We start from the raw sequence: 22,860 nt of genomic DNA, 5'->3' as shown, positions 1-22,860 counted from the left end.
CCCAGTACCCAGACTTTAACCCAGACCGATGATATCAGAATTTCTGGGAATGGACTCCAAGTATCAATGTTGTAAAGCTTCCCAGGTATGCAGAACTCCAATTTAACTTTGGAAAACACTGACACTCTTTTCCAAACTAAAATATAATAGCAGCATAAACATGCATTCATTAGCTTTCACTCCCATGTTTATTGCAGAACTATTTATAATAGTGAAGCTATGAAAAAACCTAAGCACCCAAAGGACAGATGAATGGATCAAGAAGATGTGGTGTATGTACACAGTGGAATACTACTCAGCAATCAAAAAGATAAATTCATGCCATTTGCAGCAACATGGCTAGAGCTACAAGGAATTATGCTAAGTAAAATAAGCCAGAAGTAGAAAGACAAATACCAGATGACAGTGTCATGTGTATGAATATAGAGAAACCAAAAAAAGGGTCAGATAAAAGCTGAACTAAAAACACTAACCCTTGAAAACTGACTATAGAATTGGGGCTTACAGAAGGGGCAGAGTGGGGGAAGGTCAAGACCACAGTGGCAAGGAAGCAGAGTGGACTATCAGGATGGACGATGGGTACTTTGGTGGTGTGTGCACAATGCTAACAGCACCTGACGGAGGGGATCCTATACTTCTAAAATACAAACAACAATGTAAACCAACATTACCTCAATAAAGAGTATTTTTTTAAATTGTAATCCTGGACCTAACAGGCAGAGACCCACAGGGGAAAAAAAACCTGTAAACTGGAGGTGGGACATGCAACATTCAACAAATACATGCCCACTTCAACCTCACCTTTGCACCCAGTCATTATTTTTATTTTTTTTTTTTTTTTAAGATTTATTTATTGATTGATTGATTGATACATACAAGCACTGGTACGCGGGAGGGTGAGAGAATTCACCAGTGCCAGAGCGGGGAGCAGAGCAGGCAGAAGGACTGAAGTACACTGCTGAGGGGAGCAGTGGGCGGCAGGAGAGGTCTGCGCGCCATGTGGGACCCTCCTCCCGAGGCCGGGGAGCAGCCGGGATTGAACCGGCGCTGCAGAGGCTGCGGGCAGCTTTGCACCCAGCGCTCATTCATTATTTTTAAACATGCTTTCTATATTTGTCTTCGGAACTGGGTCCCTGGATATTATTTATTATTTGTATAGTGTTACTGTCCCATTTGATTACATATGTTGTTTTAAAAAATGGGTATTTAAACAATTTATGAATCATCATCAATACCAAAAATAGTTAACAAGCAGATACACATGGACCAATAAAGAAAGAGTAAGTGTAAAATGAATTAAAAAGCACAAAAGAAATATAGGAGAAGCAATATCTAATTTAGATTGCTTACCTTTTCAATGTTTTGTGAGTTTTCAGAAAAACTGCTTTATGATACCTGAGAATTTAGATTTGCCAAGAAAGCAATTTGGTAATTCCAATAAGTGTCAGTGGTCTGTGGGGCCTTAGACAAACTGTAATTAATATGACTTTGTAAAATGATTGATCTACTATATAGACTATAAATTTAGTAGTACCTACCCTAGCAGCTCCTCCAATCCCCAGGTAACTTTCTCAGTATTATACAGTACTGTGATTGTTTTACATAACTACACATATACAAACGGCACACTGAATTCTCTGGTGCAGAGACCTCCTTGTTCTAACCATCTTTAGATCTGTGGAACCATCACAGTGACTGGCACAGAAAAGGCAGTAAATTAACGTGCATATTCCTTGGCATACAAATAAGAAGAGAACCCAATCTCAGCCCTTAAGAAGAGAGTCTGCCATATTTGGTGGAGAATGACAATACAATATTGTTTTATGAGTGTATGTAACAAGGACAATGGCATCTGAACAAAATGTAATAGGGATTTATAGGCAAAGGACATGCCAAATCTCTCTAGAAAAATACAGAAAAGACTACTCAGATGAATGTTTGGTAAGCAGGTAAATCATGAAGAATACTATTATTTAAATTAATAGTAGCCTTAAAATCCTTTTATGAAGAAAGACACTAAAAGGCTAGATTAAAGATAAGAATATAAGCAATTCAATGCAACAGGCATATGAAGACACCATCCACACTAACAAATTTTCAATAGTCTTCATTTTTTTACAAAGTTTAAGAAATAAAACAATTTTTACTATCTTTACATGAAAGTTCCTTTAAGTCTTCTTAGTTTTTAAATTAAAGAGTTAATGTAGTAGTGGCTGAAAATAAAATCTAAACAATGAAGATAAAACTGTAATTTAACAACAAATGAGTGAAAAACCTAGTGGATAATAGAATCCAGACTATAATGAAGGCCAAGGTAATGACACTGACCAGAACAAGTCTGAAGATGATTCTTTATAATGTTGCACTAACATTAGTCAGTCTGAGCTGTAGACTAACCAACTCAAGTCTTAGATTAGATGGAAAAAATTAAGTTTCTTTAGTCAAATTCTAGGAAAATAGTAGCATTCATTCCACTAAATTCTTCATTAAATTAAAAATATGGTATTTTTTGCTTCAAATGAATGAGTTAAGAACAATCTGAGTTTTGACATAGAATTTAATGTATGTACAACTCTGGACATCCTTATGTCTTAGCTATATCTGATAAAACGTAGAGAGTCACATTCAATATCAAAATTTTAGTGTGTATTAGGTACCTAAATAAAGGAAAATGCCCCACATTTGCATTAAGCACCCTTTTTACATAAATACCTTCATGTAAATAGATGACTAAAATCTCTAACAACAGTATAATTTCCCATGCAGTATTGTCTCAGTTTCTTCTAAAATACATTTGAGACTATGTAAATTAAAAGCTGCAATTAAAATAATAGGAAATGACTTAAATTTCTACCTGTCAAGACTGGTTAAATGAATTCTTGTACATTTTATAGCTAAGTCAAAATGAGGAAGGAAACTATGTATATGGAAATGAATACAAGATAAATTAAGTGAAAAAAATCAAGGCACCAAATCCTTTATGTAATATGCTACATTTTGTGATAAAAATGGAAAAGCAAGAACTATCATTATTTGCATATATGTACATAAACAAACTCTAGAAGGACATGGAATAAACTAATACCAGAAGTTACTGAGCCAGGTTTAACCAGAAGAGAATCAAGAGTGAAACAGAACATTTTTACTGTAAATTTTATTTTTTTTTTAAGTTTTGGGCCATTATAATGTATTTATATTTTCAAATATGTAAATAAAAGCAATTTGGTAAAATAAGATACAATTGTAATAATTATGACTTAATTCCATATTAAGTAGTAATGAATTCTTACTATCTTTCGACTCTAATCTTATTAGTTATTAAAAAGGTCTAGTTCTCAGGGAAAAAATTACCTGATACATAAAAGCTGAAATATAATGATGGTTGAAGGAAGAATTTCTTTCTTCCTTTCTCTACCACTTCATCTAAATTGGCAATTAAAGATAGCAAGGCTCATCTGGCTAGTGAAACAGAAATCCATCTCCTTTGACTTCCGAGTGAATAATATCATAAGCATGAAAATTAATGCTTTCCACTTCAAATTTTTAAACAGCTATAGTGTCCATGGGGCCTGCTGACTAGCACTTCAACTCTACAAATGCTACCAAGCATTACAATTTACAGGGCCAGGTGTTATTTTCAAAATAACAACAGAAAGATTACAAACACTTTTCTAATTTAAAACACAAATTGAATGAACCTTCACAGACTCCAAAAAAGGTGCATCAATAATCCCTTCACGGTAGCTTTCCCCTTCTCAGCACAGCCATTGTTCCCACCATAGAGGCTTTCTGAAACACTCTCAGACCTATCATGTTGGGGTTTTCCATGGGACCCTGTGCCTACCTTCCCCTCCTCTGTTCTGTATGGCCTCTGTGTTCATCTCCAAATGCTTACCAATCTTTAAAAGTTAAATTTAGGGACTCCCTAGTGGCCTCAGGGTTAAGTCTCAGCACTACCACCCACTATAATGGCCTGAGTTCAATCCCCAGCCAGGGAGCTGACCCACATGGTGCAGCAGACCTTTCCTGTCTCACCCGCTGCTCCCCTCAGCAATGTATTTCAGTACATCTGCCTGTTCTGCTCCCCACTTTGTCTCTGGTGAATCCTCTCACCCCCCACACCTCTGACTTACACCCTAGTTCTTGTATGCATAAATAAATAAACCTTAAAAAATAAGTGAGTGAATGAATCTGATATTTTCCCAAATCTGTCAGAATTCTTTTTTTTTTCTTTTTTATACACCCTTTTCTTTCTTTTTTAAAAACAATTCTTATTAAAACAACACCGGTATATGACATTACATGTTTCATTACATTACATGATCATTATAAATCAACAATGTTGATACTATGCTATCATAGTATAACTATGATATACTATGTTAAAAATTATGTTAAGTTCCACACTGAAAGTCCAATCCTGTCCTTCAGACAATTGTCTGCTTTGGGCCTACAGCTTTGCCTGTCCCTATTAGAATGAGTGATCATTAGAAAAAAATACATATTTATATTTATAACCTTGTAGATAATGTTACTTCTTATTAATATGAATAATAATAATAATTAATATGAATAATAATACCAACAATAAGAAAAACCAAACCAGGTACTCTACCAGTGACAAGTGCATTACCTCATCTAATCCTTGGGACAGCTCTGAAGTTGTTTTACAAAAGAGGAAACTGTGACCAAGGGTAAGTAACTTGCCCCAGTTATGTAACCACAGGACTACAGGCAGAAAGGAGAAGAATGAGCCTTCAAGTCCAATGTCTCTGCCTCCAAAGCATATATATAACCAGCTTGTTTAGAACTTTGGTAGAATGATAAATATCATCATGGATTGAATGTTGGTGCCCACCAGCCCAATTCAAATAAATTGAAACCCTAATGCCCACTGTAATTGTATTAGGAGGTGGGCCTGTGGGAGATGATTATATCATGAAGGTGAAGCCCTCAAGACTGGGATGAGAGCCTTTATAAAAGGGACCCCAGAGAACTTTCTCACCCTCCTTCCCCCATGCCATAGTACACGGATAAGTCAGCAGTCTGGACCCTTAAGGAGGCCTCACCAGACTTGTCCATGCTGGCACCCTGATCCAGCGTCCACCACTGTGAGGAATACACTTCTGTTGTTTATAAGCCACCACCTACTCTGAAGTCCTCTCTGTTACAATTGCCCAGGTTGACCAAAACAATAACCCTTTCTAAAATATCAAATTATATGTTACAAAGCACTTTCAAATTATAGAAGCGATTTGAAGTGGAACAAGTAGAATAAAAAATTTGTCTTAGCCATTAAAACTCTGCTATGATATAGACTCTAAGTTTTTACCTGCCCTTCAATGGCTAATTAGCCCATACTCCGTACTGAGGATAATTTTCTCAGTCCCAAGCCCAGTACTTCACTGCTGGATTTCACGAGAAACACACACTAGGTGCTGTTTCTCCACACTCCTCCTTCTTACCTTGCCATCCACCCTCTGCCGCGTAACACCCCCTCCTCCCTCCTGTAGTCTGAGAAATCATGGTGAGAATCCCTTGGACTATATGGGATTTACTCTTGATTCATTCAGATCTTTATTAAAGGCACTTTTTTTTTAATTTTTTTTTTATAGAGGCATGTTTTATTTATTTGTTTGTTTGTTTTGTTCACACATGCACTGGGTACAGTCAGAAGTGCAGGAGGGTGAGAGAATTCACCAGAGCCAGAGCGGGGGGAGCAGAGCAGGCAGAAGGACCGAAGTACACTGCTGAGGGGAGCAGCGGGCGGCAGGAGAGGTCTGCGCGCCATGTGGGACCCTCCTCCGGTGGCCGGGGAGCAGCCGGGGATCGAACCAGCGCTGCAGAGGCCCCGGGCAGCTTCGCAACCCAGCGCTCAACTGCTGCGCCCCTGGGGAGGCCCTATTAAAGGCACTTTTAAGCATCAGGCACTGGGACCTGCCTTCTGTGAGTTTACAGGAGAGTAAGAAAGATGGAGAAGCAAAGAGCCCACCTCCATTCTTCCCCAGGCTTTCTTTCACTACTGTTGGTAATTGTGATATCAGCACCAGCGGGCAATCCATGTGCTCATAGAACTGAACACAAAAAGGCAACCATGGTAGCATCATTCCCAATTCTGTCAGAGATACTGTTATGGGAGTTTTGATGTATATTACCTTCAACTTTTTAAACAAATTCATGTTCACCTGAAATTTTTAAAAAGAACTTCAGCGAAGCTTACATAATATCCTTTGCCAACACTGTCATGAGAAACAGCCTTCTGCAGGACATACGTTAGATTTGGGTGCGACACTGATGATTTAGGGTCCCTGTGAAACGTGCTCTTGTAAAGGTACTTCGAGGGTCCTGTTCTGTAATCCCAGCCCCAGACATTGGTCAGAGCTCAATAGATGCTCATGAAATGAAAGAATGAATGGAAGCATCAGTGGTGCAGATTATTGAAATTGAACAAATCTTGACAGGATTATTAGCCCTCTGTACTTTAAACTGTCAAGGCAGGGGCCTCCCTGGTGGTGCAGGGGGTTGAACGCTGTGAAGCTGTTCAACAGCCCCTGCAGCGCGAGTATGATCCCCAGCCAGGGAGCTACCCACATGGCGCAGCAGACCTCTCCTGACTCGCCCGCTGCTCCCCTCAGCAGTGTACTTTGGTCTATCTGCCTGTTCTGCTCCCTTCTGTGTCTCTGGTGAATCCTCTCACCTCCCACACCTCTGGCCTGTACCCCACTTCTTGTAATCACAAACATATAAATAAATGTTAAAAAAATCATTTTTAAAAAGTTTAAAAAAAAGTCAAGGCACACAGCTTTCCATTTCAAGAGAAAAAGCAGTAATAATAATTATAATAATAATTCTTAAAAGGATGAAGATAGTTTATTCTTACTAGATATGGGAAATGTGGAATTCTATAAAACTGAAAGAAAAAGCTACCATCGTATTTCATTCCATTTACCATCATGATCATGATCATAAGACAGTTAAAAATCCCAGCAATACAACTCTAAAGCAATAAGCTGTCCCACAAAGTGCTACAGCTCAAGTCTCACAAGCAGTTATACCTGAATGGAAGGTAGGGGGGGTTTGAGCCAGATAGGAGTGCTCTGTAGGCTTCTTCTGGTGTCTTCTTTAAATAGATTACCTAAGACAGATAAATAGTGACATTTAGAACACCACCAAAGAATGACACGAAGCAAATTTAATTACTCACCAAATCTGCATTTCACATCTTCCACTTTGAGTGACAACGTCAGGGTGATCATGCTAATCTTTAGACAGCAACCGAGCTGTCAAAATGTCCTTTTCAGCTTGAAGCTGAAGCTTGGGCAGGATCTTAGAGAAAGAGGGCAGCTCCACAAGCGAGGCTGGCCATCCAGAGCTGTTTACAAGGCACAATGAACAGACACAATGGCAGGGTTTTCCCCTTGGGGAGCAGAACAACTGTACCTCCATTATTGTACTGTGTTCTCACCAAAGATAAATACAGACCTCCCTGTCCTTCACAGATTGCTGGGAGGTAATTTAGTGCCTGGTGTTCTCAGCATGAGCACAAATTGCCTGGGAGGTCTACAGAATTCTCTCTCTGCTCTAATGAAAACCTGTGTTGCTCTCTAAACATTCAATAAAATCACAAGTAAACGGGGAAATAAATGCAGGTAAGAGCATTGAAAAACATACTGGCTTGGTTTTATTATCGGGGCTACTTAATCCCTGTGGTTCAGCATAACAAATTAATCTTAAAGAAATGAACAAATGTGTTCTTAAAACCAGTAAACAACTTCCATTTATTCAACGTATTGACTATAAAATATGTGCCAGGCATTCTATCAGGTCTACTGGTTCCTCTCTTAATAGTATTTACATTGTTCTGGGGATAAGACGATAATCAACAAAAGTAAGTGCTGGAAAGGAAATAAGCAGGGTCCTGGAAAGAGAATGCAGGGGTGGCTTGAGGTAAGGCAGTCGGGACCCCCCTAAGGCAAGATGTGCTGGGAGAGCCAGGGGAAGAACTAAAGGAAAGAAGGAAGAGCTTTCCAGACAGCGGGGATAATAAGGACAAGGTCCTTGCAGGAGAGAGCCAGGTGAGTTGGACAGAGAGACAGGTGTGACTAGGGCAGGGGGAGGGAGGGAGGGGGAATTAGTAGTCAGATTGTGAAGAAAATAACAAACCATGGGGAAAGTTTGGTTTTATTCTAAATGCAACTTAATCATTTAATTCTGAGCCAAGGGCACTGGTCCTTTTTTGCTATCGTTTGAATCAAACTTGATTCCTAATATCCTTCCCACTTATAATTAATAGCATTATTTCCCTAATATGTTCCTTAATAATATCAAAACCTTATGCATTTCAACAACAGAAATGTTAGCGTGCTGGTTGTCTAAAAGTAGGGTTTACCTCTCTGCTTACAGAGCTTCTTGGAGCTTTAAGCTAGTATGGATATGTTATATTTTACCTATTTTTAAAAATTCAGGACTAGAAATCACCTCAAATCTGCATTCTACAAAAAAAGAAAACTAAAATAAAGACGAGATACTTCTAATATTAAGTAAACAAGGTGTGATAAAGCACACACCCACCAAGGTAAATTGAAGAGGTAACAAAACAGCACAGAAAATGAAACCACCATCAAAGCATATAGCAAAGATTCTACAAATGAAGAATCATGACTATAGTTGCCACTCACATAATTACAAAAGTCCACTGACACCCTAGCTTTGAAGGCCATTTGCAGTAACCAACATTAAAACAGCAGGTAGATCTATAATACAGAATTGGTTATAACGCTGTGATTTTTTTCAAGTCTAAAGATGCAGGAGTGTTTGAAAGTTGCCTGTGGCTGCTGAAAGGGAAAGCCGCTTACAGAAAGCTGTTGTGTTTGGATTAGATAATTAAAGCTTATACAACAAACCTTTGAAAAGTAAAAATACATTTTCCTCCTAGGGAGCAATTACATTAATTCCCTTTAATTCAGAGGCAGTCATTCTGCAGGAGAGAGTCAGCAGCCCACAGGAAATATTTCTTCAGACTCCCTACCCCCCAGGGTTCTGCTGCTCATCTTACCAGCTTGACTTAGCACACATGACCCATGTTCTCACACAGTAAGATGAGAGTCTTTGTTTTTATTTTTATCCCAGTGCTAAATTATTAATAAGTGCAAAGTGAAACCCTGCAGAGGCCATCTAAATTCCAGGAAGATTCCAGGGACAGGTAAAGGCAATGACCTTTTACAACCTGATGACAGTCACTTGGGAGAGCGATGAGATATTCTTGCCCTAATCAACAAGTACATTACTGACTGCATATTGGAGTCACAAAAAACTAAATTCCCATTTTTCTAAGAGGAGATGTGATGCGGATTATGATGTCAGGTCTTCTTAGCTATATTTCCTATTAAAATGAGAAAGAGAAAAGAAAAAAGAGAGCTAACTAGGTCTGATTAAATTTCAGAAAGAAGACGTTTATTAAGCCTTGTTGTTGAAAGATCTAAAGCTCAGAAAGGTAAGGAACTTTCCAAACTGGCATTGCTGCTCTGTAATGCAGTGAGGATTTGAATACACAGCTCATTCTAAGACCCACAGTGATTCCACACATCACATCTGCTTGAAAATTATCAATGCAAAAAAAACATAAGCACAAATCTGGGAAGAAGTTTCCTAAAAATTGCCCTTATACTTGACTTTCAAAATTAGGTGACTTCACCTTAATATATATATTATATATTATAAATAAATATATCATATATTGTAAATATATACATGAAAACATTAGTAACAAAATAAAATTTAGGTGCCTTCAAACTGCTAACAGTAGTTGTATCTGAGGAACAGAGCTGGGGAGAAAGGAGTGCTTTCTACTTTATATTTTCTACTATGTCCTCATTATATCCTGTTAATTTATTTGTAAAGTGGAGTAACTAAATCAGCTAAATGTTAAATGTGTGACTGTCCCTAAAAAAGGCTATATTTAATACTCAAAAATGTGTTAACCAGATATTCTAATATTGCTTCTAAGTATTTTCTGAATAAAATTAATTTTAAATCACCTTCTAAATACCCAAATTTTCCCTCCCTGCTTCTAAGGGGGTTAAAATAACATGCTGTCCACACATCTCAATAGATACAGCGCAGTCGTTGCAAACTGGGAAAAGCACTATTATCAGTCTGTTCCTGGAATAGTGAGCATGTGCATGACTTTATAAAACCACCCTACTCTTGCCAGGAAGTCCCAGAAACTTTCTCAACAATAACATTTGACATATGTTCTCTTATTTTTCACTGACAAGCAGTCAACCAATTAAAATTAATTTTTTATGCTTGATTACTGTGATCCCAGGACCAAGGACCCAAATAATGTTCAATTTCTTTAATAAAAATTTCTTTAAAAGTCAGCATCCTAATATATATTACCCATAGCTAGAAGATGTTTATTTAACATTATAAAATCACAATACTATAAGCTAATGTTATTTACATTCTTTACCAATAAGCCAATGTTTCCCAGACCCCAAATAGTTACATATCAACTTTTTCAACTCTGCTACCACGTCCCTATGTATTGTACAACCATTTCTCTTTAGACACACTCTTTTAACATAAACCAATTTATTCTAAAGTGCTTTATATCATTGGTGTAAGTTGAATATTAGTGTCTAAATATAAATGAACATTGAAATACATAACTCTTAAAATTTACAGTTTTTTAAAAATCCTGCAGATTGTAGATTTGAAACTACAAATCTACAGGTCAAAGGTCTTTGAGAAATGAAAAGGTCTGAAATGTCAAAAAAATTAAATCATGTAAATGCCAAAAAAATTTACAATGTTTGTGTGTACCTGACACACACTGAGAAACAATGAAACAAATATCAAGGTTAGACCAACTGCACAGACCAGCTCACCAGTGTGGGAAGTTAAATAAAATCCTCTTAAAATTAATCTACAAATACTTCCCAATCATGTCTTTCAACTAAATCCTAGGATCCCTAAATCCTTAAAACCTGTCAAAAAATAACATATATGAATTTCAGAGGCTTTAATAATTTACAACCATGTTTTATCTCTCCAAAACACAGGGGAGATTCTTAAAATAACAAATGGCTTAATATAGAAGTCTAAACCAAACTCTGAGTCACAAATTTGCTAATGGTCTTTCCCCAAGGACATTTACCTCAATTCCTAGTGTTTTTCATTTGTTTTTAGATTTTATTATCACCCCCTAAAAAAAACACACAAAAACACTTCTATATATTTTTAAATGATGTCTGTGCCTCTGTATTAATTATATTTCTATTTTGTGATCTGGAAAGTGGAAACACTCTCGAGGATTTTGATCCCACCATCTGAGAGCGTATTCTACAATTCTGGCATTTGATTTCCTGTTATTTGTTTAATATTTTACTTGTTTATAAAAGAGGAAACAAATGCTAGAACAGCCTTTTCCAGTCAGGTACTGCCACTAGAATATGACAGGCCAGCTGTGAAATTTTAGCATTCCAACATTTTCTGAGTCAACTAAATGTCTTCAAAATAGAAGTTTCCAGAAAACAGATGTTACAACTTGAAAATAGCCGAAAAGCATTAAAATTTATCACATATAGACGAGAGGCACTCTAAACGTTTCAGACAAGTAGGTTGAGCACACACAGAGGGCTAAATGTGAACACATGCCTATCACATGTGCTTTGGACTCTGGTTCATTAACTAACAGTCACGGTTGTTTAAGTGCTCCATATAACTTAAAATGATCACACCTGCAAGACAGCAGTGGGGATGAGGATGGGCAGAGGCAAGAAGATGCTTCTGTCCCTGGTACAGCTGGCCAGGGTAGAACACTAGCTTGCTTTGAAGCCACATCTCCATAATTGGTTTTCCCCAGCATGCCCCTTTCTCACCCTGTGTATGCTCAGTCAGCCAGACTCAAAACCTCAAGTCATGATGGACTCTGGTCTCCCCTTCACGTGTCCACCTTCATCAAATCAATACAGAGACTGGCTTTTTTCTTTTTCTCCATAGTCGCTATCCACTATGGGGTGGATTCAGCTTTGGGGCACTGAAACATCATTCAGAGAGAAAAGCAAAAGAATACAAATATCTTTTCTGATTTTACAAAAATATATTGGCAGGAGTGTTTGGTAGAAGGCAAGTAGAATGTGCACACATATGCAAGAACAAAAAGGGAGCCCTAAAATTAAAATAAAAAAGGAAGCCAAAAAAATAATGATTTCACAAAAATACCTCTAGGGTCTCGCCAATGACCTTGAGAGTGGAATCCCAGCAAGTTAAGGACCCTGAAGTTTCACTAGTTTCCCAGTGAATTTGCACTTGACCTTTCTTTCATGACTATCATCATCACCTTATTTCTTATTACTACATGCTGGGACTAACACCCTGTCTCTGCCTACATGTCTTGCCCCCACCAGTAACTTCAGAGAAATCATCCCCAAAAATGCGCAGGCAGACTGGCAGCCCTGCCCCAAGGTAAGGTCCCAACCCACCTGTCCAGATGAATCTAGTATTATTCTTTAAGGAACCCCTCCCACCATCCTGGACTCCTCACTATCCCCTAAACATACTTGAGGTCATCCAGCATTATTTTTTTTCTGGAGTACTTTTCCCGTCAGCTCTACCTATTAAAACTCGCCCTGTTTCTTGAGCTCTAAATCAAATACCAATGCCACCATGTGCTTCTTGTTCAGCTCAAAAGCCTTTTTTCCCCTTACTCCTTAGTCACCAGAACATTATCAGGACTATAATAAAAACAAAAAGGTACACAGCCTATATCATGTGCCAGGCACTATTCTAAGCACTTCACATCATTTGGGTCATTAATTCTCACAGTGACCCTGAGGTAGGTTTCATTATTATCTCCTCATTTCCAAGTTACCCGTGAAATGCTGAGAATCAGTCGCTCAAGGTCACAGAGCGAGGGTGCAGCGGAGTCAGGCTGTCTGTGTCTTCACCAGCTCTCCTACCCACTTCCTGCTGGACCTTCACAGCTGTGTGATGATTTTCCTTGATACTAAACTAGAAAGCACTTTAAATGCAGTGACCAACTTTTCCCTACTTTGTAAGCCTTACCACGCCTCTTGTTTGATAGTAGCTGGGTAAATTCCTATTGAGTGAAAACCTACTTTAATCTTGAAAGTATTAAGAGCATATCCACCCTAGAGAATTAATTCAGCTTAATTAATAAACAGTAAATGAGATTTTTTAAATGTGACACGTTAACTTTAGAGGGAATGCCCAGGATGCTAGTGAAAGTGACTTTCTGAGCCCAGTTGTATGAAAGAAAGAAGCAAATTAGGTAGAATCAGTTCTTCACTGATGTATTAAAAGAGAAACTAAGAAAGAGAATGATTTTTAATTAAAAAATAAATAAAAATAAATAAAATGAAGAGTCATTGCTCAGATGATTTGTATTAGCTTATCAAAAGTATTCTGAGGGCCTCCCTGGTGGCACATTTAAAGACAGCACTATCAAGCTATCGCCAGCCTGCAGCATGAGTTTGATCCCCGGTCGGCCAGGGAGCTGACCCACATGGCACAGCAGACCTCTCCTGACTTGCCCGCTGCTCCCCTCAGCAGTGGATTTCAGTCAATCTGCCTGTTCTGTTCCCCACTTCCTCTGGTGAATCCTCTCACCCCCCTCCCCTGGCACCTGTGGCTTACACCCCTGTTCTTGTATGCATAAATAAATCTTTAAAAAAAAAAAAACAGGTATTTTAAGAGCTAAGACATATTACCTGACCAGTCACTCTCCCTTCTTCCCTGTGTCAGTCCTGAAGCTACACTCAGCCCCTTCCCAACACATGATAAAAGGCAGGAATCAGGAGGTGCAACAGAAAACAACCTCAATGTGATCAGTGTGTATTTACTTCACACTCACAATTTGCACAGAATCTGGACACGTGTCAGGATGCAGGGAAAGTCTGCGACCTCATTAAGACGCCAAAGACACCAACAACAAGAGCTCTAAGGGAGGTTGACAAACGACTTGTGGGGTAGACGGAACCACCTGAGCCTTCCTTGCACATGGCAGCATTTAGTTGGGGGCCCCCACCCATCTCCACACCACAGCGCTAAGTCACTGCAATGCCCAGACCACTGACTGATGTTCCCTGCCCTTAGCCTTCCAACTCTTCCCCCAGATTGTCATCACACTTCTGTGGTGATTTCAGTCTGTATTACCAATTAAGTATAAGCCCAATGAGAACAAGTTCTGCCTCTTCTGTATCTGCAGCGTTCAGTGATGTGCCTGCAACACTGTCCGCAGTTGAAATTCTTGCTGGTTGCATGAACAAATGGCAGAGAGAGAGAGGACATTTTACGTGACAACAAAAGACATGGTCACAGAACATTGACTATCAATCAAGAGAGTGGGTGACAGGGTATAATGGTTAGGCAAGTCCTCAGCCAAGCTGCCTGGGTTCAAATCCTGGGTCTTTCACTTAAGACTTACAATACAGGGCCTCCCTGGTGGTGTAAAAGGTTAAGCACCGCACTATGAAGCAGACCCACAGCCTCTGCAGCACGAGTTCAATCCCCGGCCGGCCAGGGAGCAACCCACATGGCGCAGCAGACCTCTCCTGACTTGCCCGCTGCTCCCCTCAGCAGTGTGTGTATTTCAATCTGCCTGTTCTGCTCCCAGCTCTGTCTCTGGTGAGTCCTCTCACCCCCCCCATCTCTGGCCTGTACCCCAGCTCTTGTATGCATAAATAAATCTAAAAAAAAAAAAAAAAGACTTACAATACATTCATTCTCAGTGTTTCCATTTGCCTGCCTGTGAAGCAGGGATAACAACTGTAACTGCCTAATAGGGCTGTTTGTTGGGAAGATTAAATGAATTAATAATATATATTAACTGCCCAGAATTCTATCTAGCCCATAGCTCTCCTGAAGCAACGAGCCAGAGAAAAGAAATAAACTTTGGCCTCCAAATACATTTTTCTCCTTCTCACCACATGTAAAATTATGTGACTTTTAGTCCACCCTGTTTTTACTTTCTGACAAGTTGGCCCAAAAGCCTTTTTATGCTTCCCAACATCAAAACATGAGATTGCAGGGCCTCCCTGGTGGTGCAAGGGGTTAAGATGCAATCAATGAAGCTGTCCACAGCCACTGCAATACAAGTCTGATCCCCAGCCAGGGAGCTACCCACATGGTGCAGCAGACCTCTCCTGACTTGCCCGCTGCTCCCCTCAGCAGTGGATTTCAGTAAGTCTGCCTGTTCTGTTCCCCACTCTGTCTCTGGTGAATCCTCTCACTGCCCCACACCTCTGGCCTGTACCTCGGTTCTTGTATGCATAAATAAATATTTCAAAAAAAAAATGAGATTGCAAACATCCCTGACAACCATGATGTACTGAAACCCCAATAGATGGACTATCATTTAGTTCAACCCTCTCATTTTAAAGCAGACATTGATCCAACTTGCAGCTCAGCCTCTTCAAACGGTCTCTTGGTGGCCTAATACCAACAACCACAAAATAAATGCACTGGCACGTTTTATCAAACCCATTGTCAAAATCTCAGAAGATCTCAGCAGTGGCCCATGTTCCCCTCCAATAAAATACATGTAACAAGAAGAGAGTCAATGTCGTGCTCAGTTTTCCTTATGTGAACTTCTCGTGAACAAAAGAGTAAAACAATCAGGCTAGGTTTGTTTTTAGGGAAAAAGCAATTATCAGTTACCTGCAAAGAATGAACCCCAGAGGTCCCTGAAATGAACATCTATAAAAATACAAAATAAAATTCTCTGAGGTGAGAAACCCTATAAAGAGCTGAAACATAAAACTGTTCAAATCTCTTCCTTGGCTCCCAAGACTTTCATTCTCAGACTTCTGAAATGTTAGGGCACTTAATTTAAAACTGCTTTTTCCTATGGTGCTGGATCATGGGTCTATGGAGGTGGGAGATCCCCAGGGACTACACCTTAGGGAAGAAATCAAATACTGCCCAAATTAACAATGTAAAAAGAAAAAAAAGCACATGAAATTAAAAAAAAAAATTGCTTTTTCATGAAGACAGCATTAAGTCTGAATTGTCATACACAAGCACAAAAAAAAGGTTTAATTTTATTATTTTTAGTAACATTTTTCCTCTTAATCATTTCCTCCCATTATAGCCAGTGACTGAGGAAACAATATCTACATTCAACTTCAAAATTAAAAATTGGAAAAAAAGCAAACATTTCTCATGGGCACAACCGATTCTAGGTTTGTTCTAATTGCTAATGGAAATAAAAATATTCAGTGTTAAATAATCACATACAAATTAGATGGGTAAATCTCATTATGAACCAGAAATGCAACTGTATATTTAAAACAACCTGTATTTTATACAGTCTATTTTTAATCTGTTGTACTAAATAGTCTTATTAAAATAGAATAATAATGAATGCATCTTATGTCCTACAGTCTTTGAAACTATTATGAAGAAGGTAGGTCATTCTTCTTGTTCTTCAAGTTTGAGTCTATTATAAATCACAGGTTATGAAGTCTGCAAAGTAGAAGACAATGCATCTGCTTGACAAATACCAAGGCAGCACTAATTACAGACATGAGACAAAACCTGATGTCAGGTCTCTATCTCTGTTGCTTATTTCTGCCCTAAAAATACCGAACAATCATCTGGCATCCTTAAGGGAACAGGTACAGAAATGACTATACTTTTCAGCTGAGGTGATATTTGCTCTAAAATATATGTGACATTTCTTTATGTTTTCATTTTAATTTGGAGTTTGAATAAGCAGTGGACTTTCTTATATTTATTTGAGAATCCACTCAAAATAGAAATACTCTCTCTACCACCCTCATAAGTATAATTTGAGTTAAACCAGAAGGAGGTCTTTAATGGGCAATTTAGGAAAATTGTAGACAATATAAGCCATGTGTGTCTTCCTATATAATTTGATGGGAACCAGAATTTTCATAATCCCCTAAAAAGATATCACTTCAGAACTGAGAGCTCCAGCCAGGACAAATACAGAACTCTTGCTACTGGTGTCTCAATAACACTTAGAGCCTTCTCGTGCATAAGGAGAGCTCACATTCCAACAGAGTTTCACTTAGCCAGCCATATCACATTGAACTAGCCCAGTCCCTTTCTAAGTAAACTAAGGAAACACTAAGCCAATGTTCTCAGCACACAGAAGTCTAAAAAGACTCTTTAAAGGAGAAAATATTTGATCCCAAGAATACTTGAGAGTCTAGTCTCAAATATGGCTGTTACATTACAATTCACAAGTAAACATAACCCAATATGGCAGCTCTCATTTGACACCAGAAGGTCGTCTCTGTAGAAAACACAAAAACAGACTTGCTCTGAGTATCATCTGAATAATACACACCTCAAATGAAATGGTTTCATGTTAAAAACTCTTCATGCTGAGTTTCACTACTTGCTTCTGGGTACAGTATGAGTTTTATTTCATAACACCTGCAAACATAGTGCAAAATATTCAGGAAATGACCCCTCCCTGCTCTGGCAGACAGGAGAGCAAGGATTTCTACAAAGATTTGAAGTTTTAAACAGCAATGCAGAATCTGATGCCTGCAGGTAAAGCCAGTCTTTTCACCCCCACTGAGGACTAAGGAGTCAAAGACATTTAACAGGGGTTGTCCAGCCTTTGCATCCCCACAGAGCATTCTTTAGAAAGAAAGAAATCAGGGGCCTCCCAGGTGGCTGAAGGGATTAAGTCTCAACACTATCTAGCTATCACTAGTCTCTGCAGCATGAGTTCAATCCCCGCCAGGGAACTAACCCACATACGCACAACAGACCTCTCCTATCTCGCCCACTGCTCCCCTCAGCAGTGTAGATCTGCCTCTTCTGCTCCCCACTCTGTTTTTGGTGAATCCTCTCAAACTCCGCCTCCCCACCGCCCCACACCTCTGAACTACAGTTCCTGTATGCATACATAAATAAAAATAAATCTTAAAAAAATAAAAAAAGAAATCAAATCCTGCATTGCTTTCAAAGGTCTGTGTAGAGATAGCATCTGCATCTTTGGGTTGGGACAACTTAGACCTAAAAGCAACACCACCCTACAAGAATAATTACATTTCCATTGTCAATGACTCACTGCTTCTACCTATAGCAACTAATTTCTCTGTTTGCTGAAACAGTTCTCACAGAGAGAAATTGGGCAGATTGCTTCCTGGGTTAGAATTTTCACTTTGATTATCTAATAAGCTCTCTAAGTATCACTAAGACTTCATTTTCCAGTTAACAACTATTCATGCTGAGTTTCAGTGCTTTAAAGTATGAGTTTTATTTCACAGTAACTTTCAAATTAAAGAAGAGTGTGTTCTTTAAGCTGAAGACAATCTGATCAAGCTCAGAAGGCAAAGAACCACAACTTTATGTATGATGAAGAGGCCAATGACAGATCAACTTTGAAAGACCAAGAAGCAATGTTTCAGCCTTCTTCCACCTACCACCAATTCAGAAAGTCCTTGCCTTGCAAATAATTATATTCCAAAAATTTATTTATAAAGGCTAGTATTTGGGTATGTGAAAATATTTTCCCAATTATAAAGATCTTATGGCTGCTAGTTTCCTAGTCTAATCCAAAAATGATTAAATATCCCATATTTAATCCAGCATATATAATTTCAGCATATATCTAAATATAATATAGAAAATCTTATTTCAAAAACTAAAACAAAGTAATCAAGTTATATAAGTCTGTTTGCTATTTAAATTCTCTTTCCTCAATTCTATTATTTGAAGAAAGGCTAGACTAGGGAAACATGAGGAAATCAAGACATGTTTCTAACAACTCTAAAGTGAGCACTGAATTATTTTAAATGTTTTCTTTGGTACTTTAGTATAGCTAAATTCACTTTGAAATGCATACCTTTTCTCAAAATTTGGCATTAAAATTAGGACTGATTTCAAATCTGAGGCAATGGGAGAAACTAATACATGAAAGAAGAAAATTTTCTTGATGTAACTGGAAAGAAATAATTGGGAAGAAAAATGAATGAGACAGGTCCAAAACCTTCTGCATGTGCACAGGAGGTAGACTGCCAAACTTGCCAGGGATAGAACACAGCTCTAGTGGCAGGGCAGTAAGGCCCAAGAGTGGCTGGCTTCTATGTATGTTAACAGCTTCAAAGTAGACCAGACAATTCATTGTACTCCATTTGGTAACTCAAGTATGTACCCAAGAGACCAAAATAGTGATCCTATTCTTTTTCAAATTGAAGGAGTTTGTATGTGTGATATTATCCAAACTTCTAAGACAGAAGCCACACAGTATGTAAATTAAATCTCAGATGTAGAATCTCTTAGTAACTTGTAAGCGACTGTTCTTTGAATTAACTCAAGAATAGAAAATCAACAATGAACACAAACAAGGAACTGGTTGTTCTCTTTCAGTATTTACAAAGAGTTGTTGCTTAGAGAGAGCAAGAGAAACAAGAGCTTTGCCTATCAGTCAGGTGCTTACAGAAGAATTCTGTGGCAACTTTACTGAGCATTAAGCCCAAACTGTTCAAACATATGTCACATGACAGAATTGCCCTTTAAGAACATAATAGAGGGCCTCCCTGGTGGCGCAGCGGTTGAGCGCTGGGTTGCGAAGCTGCGCGCGGCCTCTGCGGCGCCGGTTCGATCCCCGGCTGCTCCCCGGCCACCGGAGGAGGGTCCCACATGGCGCGTAGACCTCTCCTGCCGCCCGCTGCTCCCCTCAGCAGTGTACTTCGGTCCTTCTGCCTGCTCTGCTCCCCGCTCTGGTGAATTCTCTCGCCCTCCCGCGCTTCTGACTGTACCCAGTGCATGTATACACAAAACAAACAAAGAAACCAGCAAACAAATAAATAAAGCATGCCTCTATAAAAAAAAAAAAAAAAAAAAAAGAACATAATAGAATTAATCATTCTTGAAGGTGCACAGATAAGATGTAATCATGTTCCCTAAATACCTAATTTCATGAACAACAGAACTGAAACAAGTGAAGGCGACTCCAAGTTAAATAGAGTACCTTAGATCCAACTAAAAGATGTACTGTATACACACACCCGACAGATATAATATACAGGAAGTCCACCTTCCCCATAGCTACTGAGAATTTCCCTTCCCTTCCAAGTCACTATAGATAGATCTCACTACTTTCAGAAAACACCACTTCAGCCCTAGTCAGTGATTACTCACCCTCATCCTCTGATCAGCAGTAGGATTTATGCTGTAGATTTACTTGCAGTAAGGAAAATGAGAAAGAAAAAAGAGCAAGATGCACAGAGAGATGCACAGAGAATATGCTAGAGTTCTACACACAGGTGATTCCTTTCTTCATTGAAAAGATTGACTAGCACCAGGTAGTAGGGATGGTTACCTGACCTCACAGATATCTCCTGTGTGTTACTGCGATCTTCTAAGCCAGGGCATTCCAACTTCAAACATTCCTCAGAAAAACCTTTAAAGCTATTTAAGATATAAATATCCTGACTTCTCCCATCTGCAACTCTAATTCACCAGAAATGAGAGGTTTGGTCTACAAATATTTCTGATCCATAATTATGGTAGAGAACAACTATTAGAAATCAGAAGACTAAATACCTGAATTATATCACAGAACAAGTACTATTGTTCCCTTAACGTTATTGTTCTAGTTTATTACTTTTTTTTTTAAATAATAAATTTTATTTTTATATTCCCCCATACAATTGCAAACGCCCCATTCTGACCCCAATCCCTCCCCTCCCGGCCCCCACCCCCCAAAAAGTGTCTCTGGTTCATAGTTTTTTGTTGATTTTGATTTTCACTTTCTTATATTCATTTTCCTGGTCCCTTATTTAGGTTTTCTAGATTCCTGCTATGAGTGAGACCATCCGGTATTTTTCTTTTTCTTTTTGGCTTATTTCGCTGAGCATGATCCCTTCCAGCGCCATCCATGTTGCTGCAAATTGCATGTGTTTATCTTTTTTGATTGCTGAGTAATATTCCATGGTGTATATGTACCACATCTTCTTGATCCAGTCATCTATTTTTGGGCATTTGGGCTGTTTCCAAAGCTTAGCTATTGTAAACAGTGCTGCTATAAACATAGGGGTGCAGGTGCTCTTTGGAATTGATGTTTCTGTGTCCTTTGGGTAAATACCTAGGAGTGGAATTGCTGGATCATATGGAAGCTCTATAGTTTATTACTTTTTAATTGAGGTAACTGCTTTACAATACTGTATTCAGAGGTATGGATCACACCTCTTCAGATAGGTTACCACACCACACCAACCACACCTAGCACCCACAGTCCTTCACCACAGTTCCTGCCACTTTAAGTGATAGTTGATATAAGGAGACTGACATTTTCAGTGAAACCCCAAAACACCACATACTTTGCCAACATCTTTGACACCCATGAGACAAATCCATCTCTTTATTCATTTGTCTAATTGTAGGCTTCCAGTTATATTTTAGGGATATAAAATTGAAGACAGGGCCTCCCTGGTGGTGCAAGGGGTTAAGATGCAACCTATGTAGCTGTTCGCAGCCACTGCTGCAAGAGTTCGATTCCAGCCAGGGAGCTACCCACATGGCACAGCAGACCTCTCCTGGCTCACGCACTGCTTCCCTCAGCCAGTGTATTTCAGTTGATCCACCTGTTGTTCCCCACCCTGTCTCTGGTGAATCCTCTCACCCCCCACACTTCTGGCCTGTACCCCAGTTCTTGTATGTGTAAATAATCTTTAAAAAAATTAAAAATAAAAATGAAGAATAAAAAGGAGCGCAGACATGTAAATAATCAGATCACATGGCACTGCAGCAAAAGAGAAACTTGAAACACGGGGGTAAACTTCAATGAGAGCCTGGAGTTCTAAAGGATTAGTTTAAAAAGTCTTTTTAAACTTGCAAGCTGAGCACAAATCTGAGGCACACAGGTGGGTGGAGGGGGTCCAACCAGGGGAGGGAAAAGCACATGGATAAGTGCAAATCAGTTCGTTTCAATTCTCCAGCAGCTTCCCATGTCACAGAGAATAAAATCCAAACTCTTCCCTCACATACAAGCCCTGCCAAGACCTCACACCTCATCGCCCACATTATCCTCTTCACCCTCTATGCCCCAGCCACACACATGTGCTCTTGGCTGCTCAGTCATATAAAGTTCATCCCCACCTTAATGTCTTTGTTTATGCAATTAGCTCTCCCTAGGATGTTCTCCCTTTTTATCGGTTTGATTGTCCTCCCTCAAAGAGGGCTTCTCTGAATTTCCATGTGAAGTGGCCACACCCACATATCTGCACAGAAATTTGTTATTATTGTCTTTGTCTCCCCCCAGAATATGAGCCCTCTGAGGACAGGGATTTTTCTCTCTTGGTCATTGTGATAGACTTAGAGCCCAGAAGAGTATCTTCCACAGCTACTCAGTACTTACTTATTCGTGAGAGAATGAATAAATGAACCAGACAGAAAGGGAGTGGGAAACAACACAGCCTATTCCTATCAAAATGAATAAAGAGCATTTATTACGCACTGAAGGTTACAGGAGCGTTATGAAATACAGTAGAAAGTTCTGAGCTTGAGCAAGTCAGAACCAGTTTCTGCTATTTGCAGCCAAAAAAAATTGGTATTAGTATCTTAATTTCAATTATTTAGACAGTGAAAATTATTTAGATAGTGAAAATCTATATACCTTCTAATGAAGAAGGAATGGAAGGAAATGAAGCAATAGGAGAGAAGTAGAGAATAGGAGAAAGGAGAAAAGGTAGAAGGAGTAAGAAAAAAGACAAAGAGAGTTGCACAGAGATAATGAGGTGTAGTGGGTGAAAAACCAGCATAAAGGAAAGCAAAGTGGGAGAAGCAGTAACTAGTTATCTCACATATGATGTTAACTCATACAAAGGTGGAGGGGTGGGTAGGAGGACC

General features: G+C 39.0%; 1 protein-coding gene across 4 annotated transcripts in view; it reads right to left on the bottom strand.

Annotated features, from left to right (window-relative positions):
- Positions 1 to 22,860, bottom strand: part of CDC14A (cell division cycle 14A) — a 191,020-nt gene that overhangs the window by 112,976 nt on the left and 55,184 nt on the right. For all 4 annotated transcript variants that reach the window (XM_037500698.2, XM_037500699.2, XM_037500697.2 and 1 more), the window contains one exon: positions 7,056 to 7,135. In XM_037500698.2, coding sequence (XP_037356595.1) covers positions 7,056 to 7,135 — 80 coding nt within the window. The remainder of the gene's footprint in view (positions 1 to 7,055; positions 7,136 to 22,860) is intronic.

This window comes from Talpa occidentalis, unplaced genomic scaffold (assembly GCF_014898055.3).
Source record: "Talpa occidentalis isolate TD23 unplaced genomic scaffold, MPIMG_talOcc4v2.1 talOcc4.9, whole genome shotgun sequence".
NCBI lineage: Eukaryota > Metazoa > Chordata > Mammalia > Eulipotyphla > Talpidae > Talpa > Talpa occidentalis.
The sequence above is the reverse complement of the archived record's forward strand: the minus strand, read 5'-3'. Positions and strand labels throughout refer to the sequence as shown.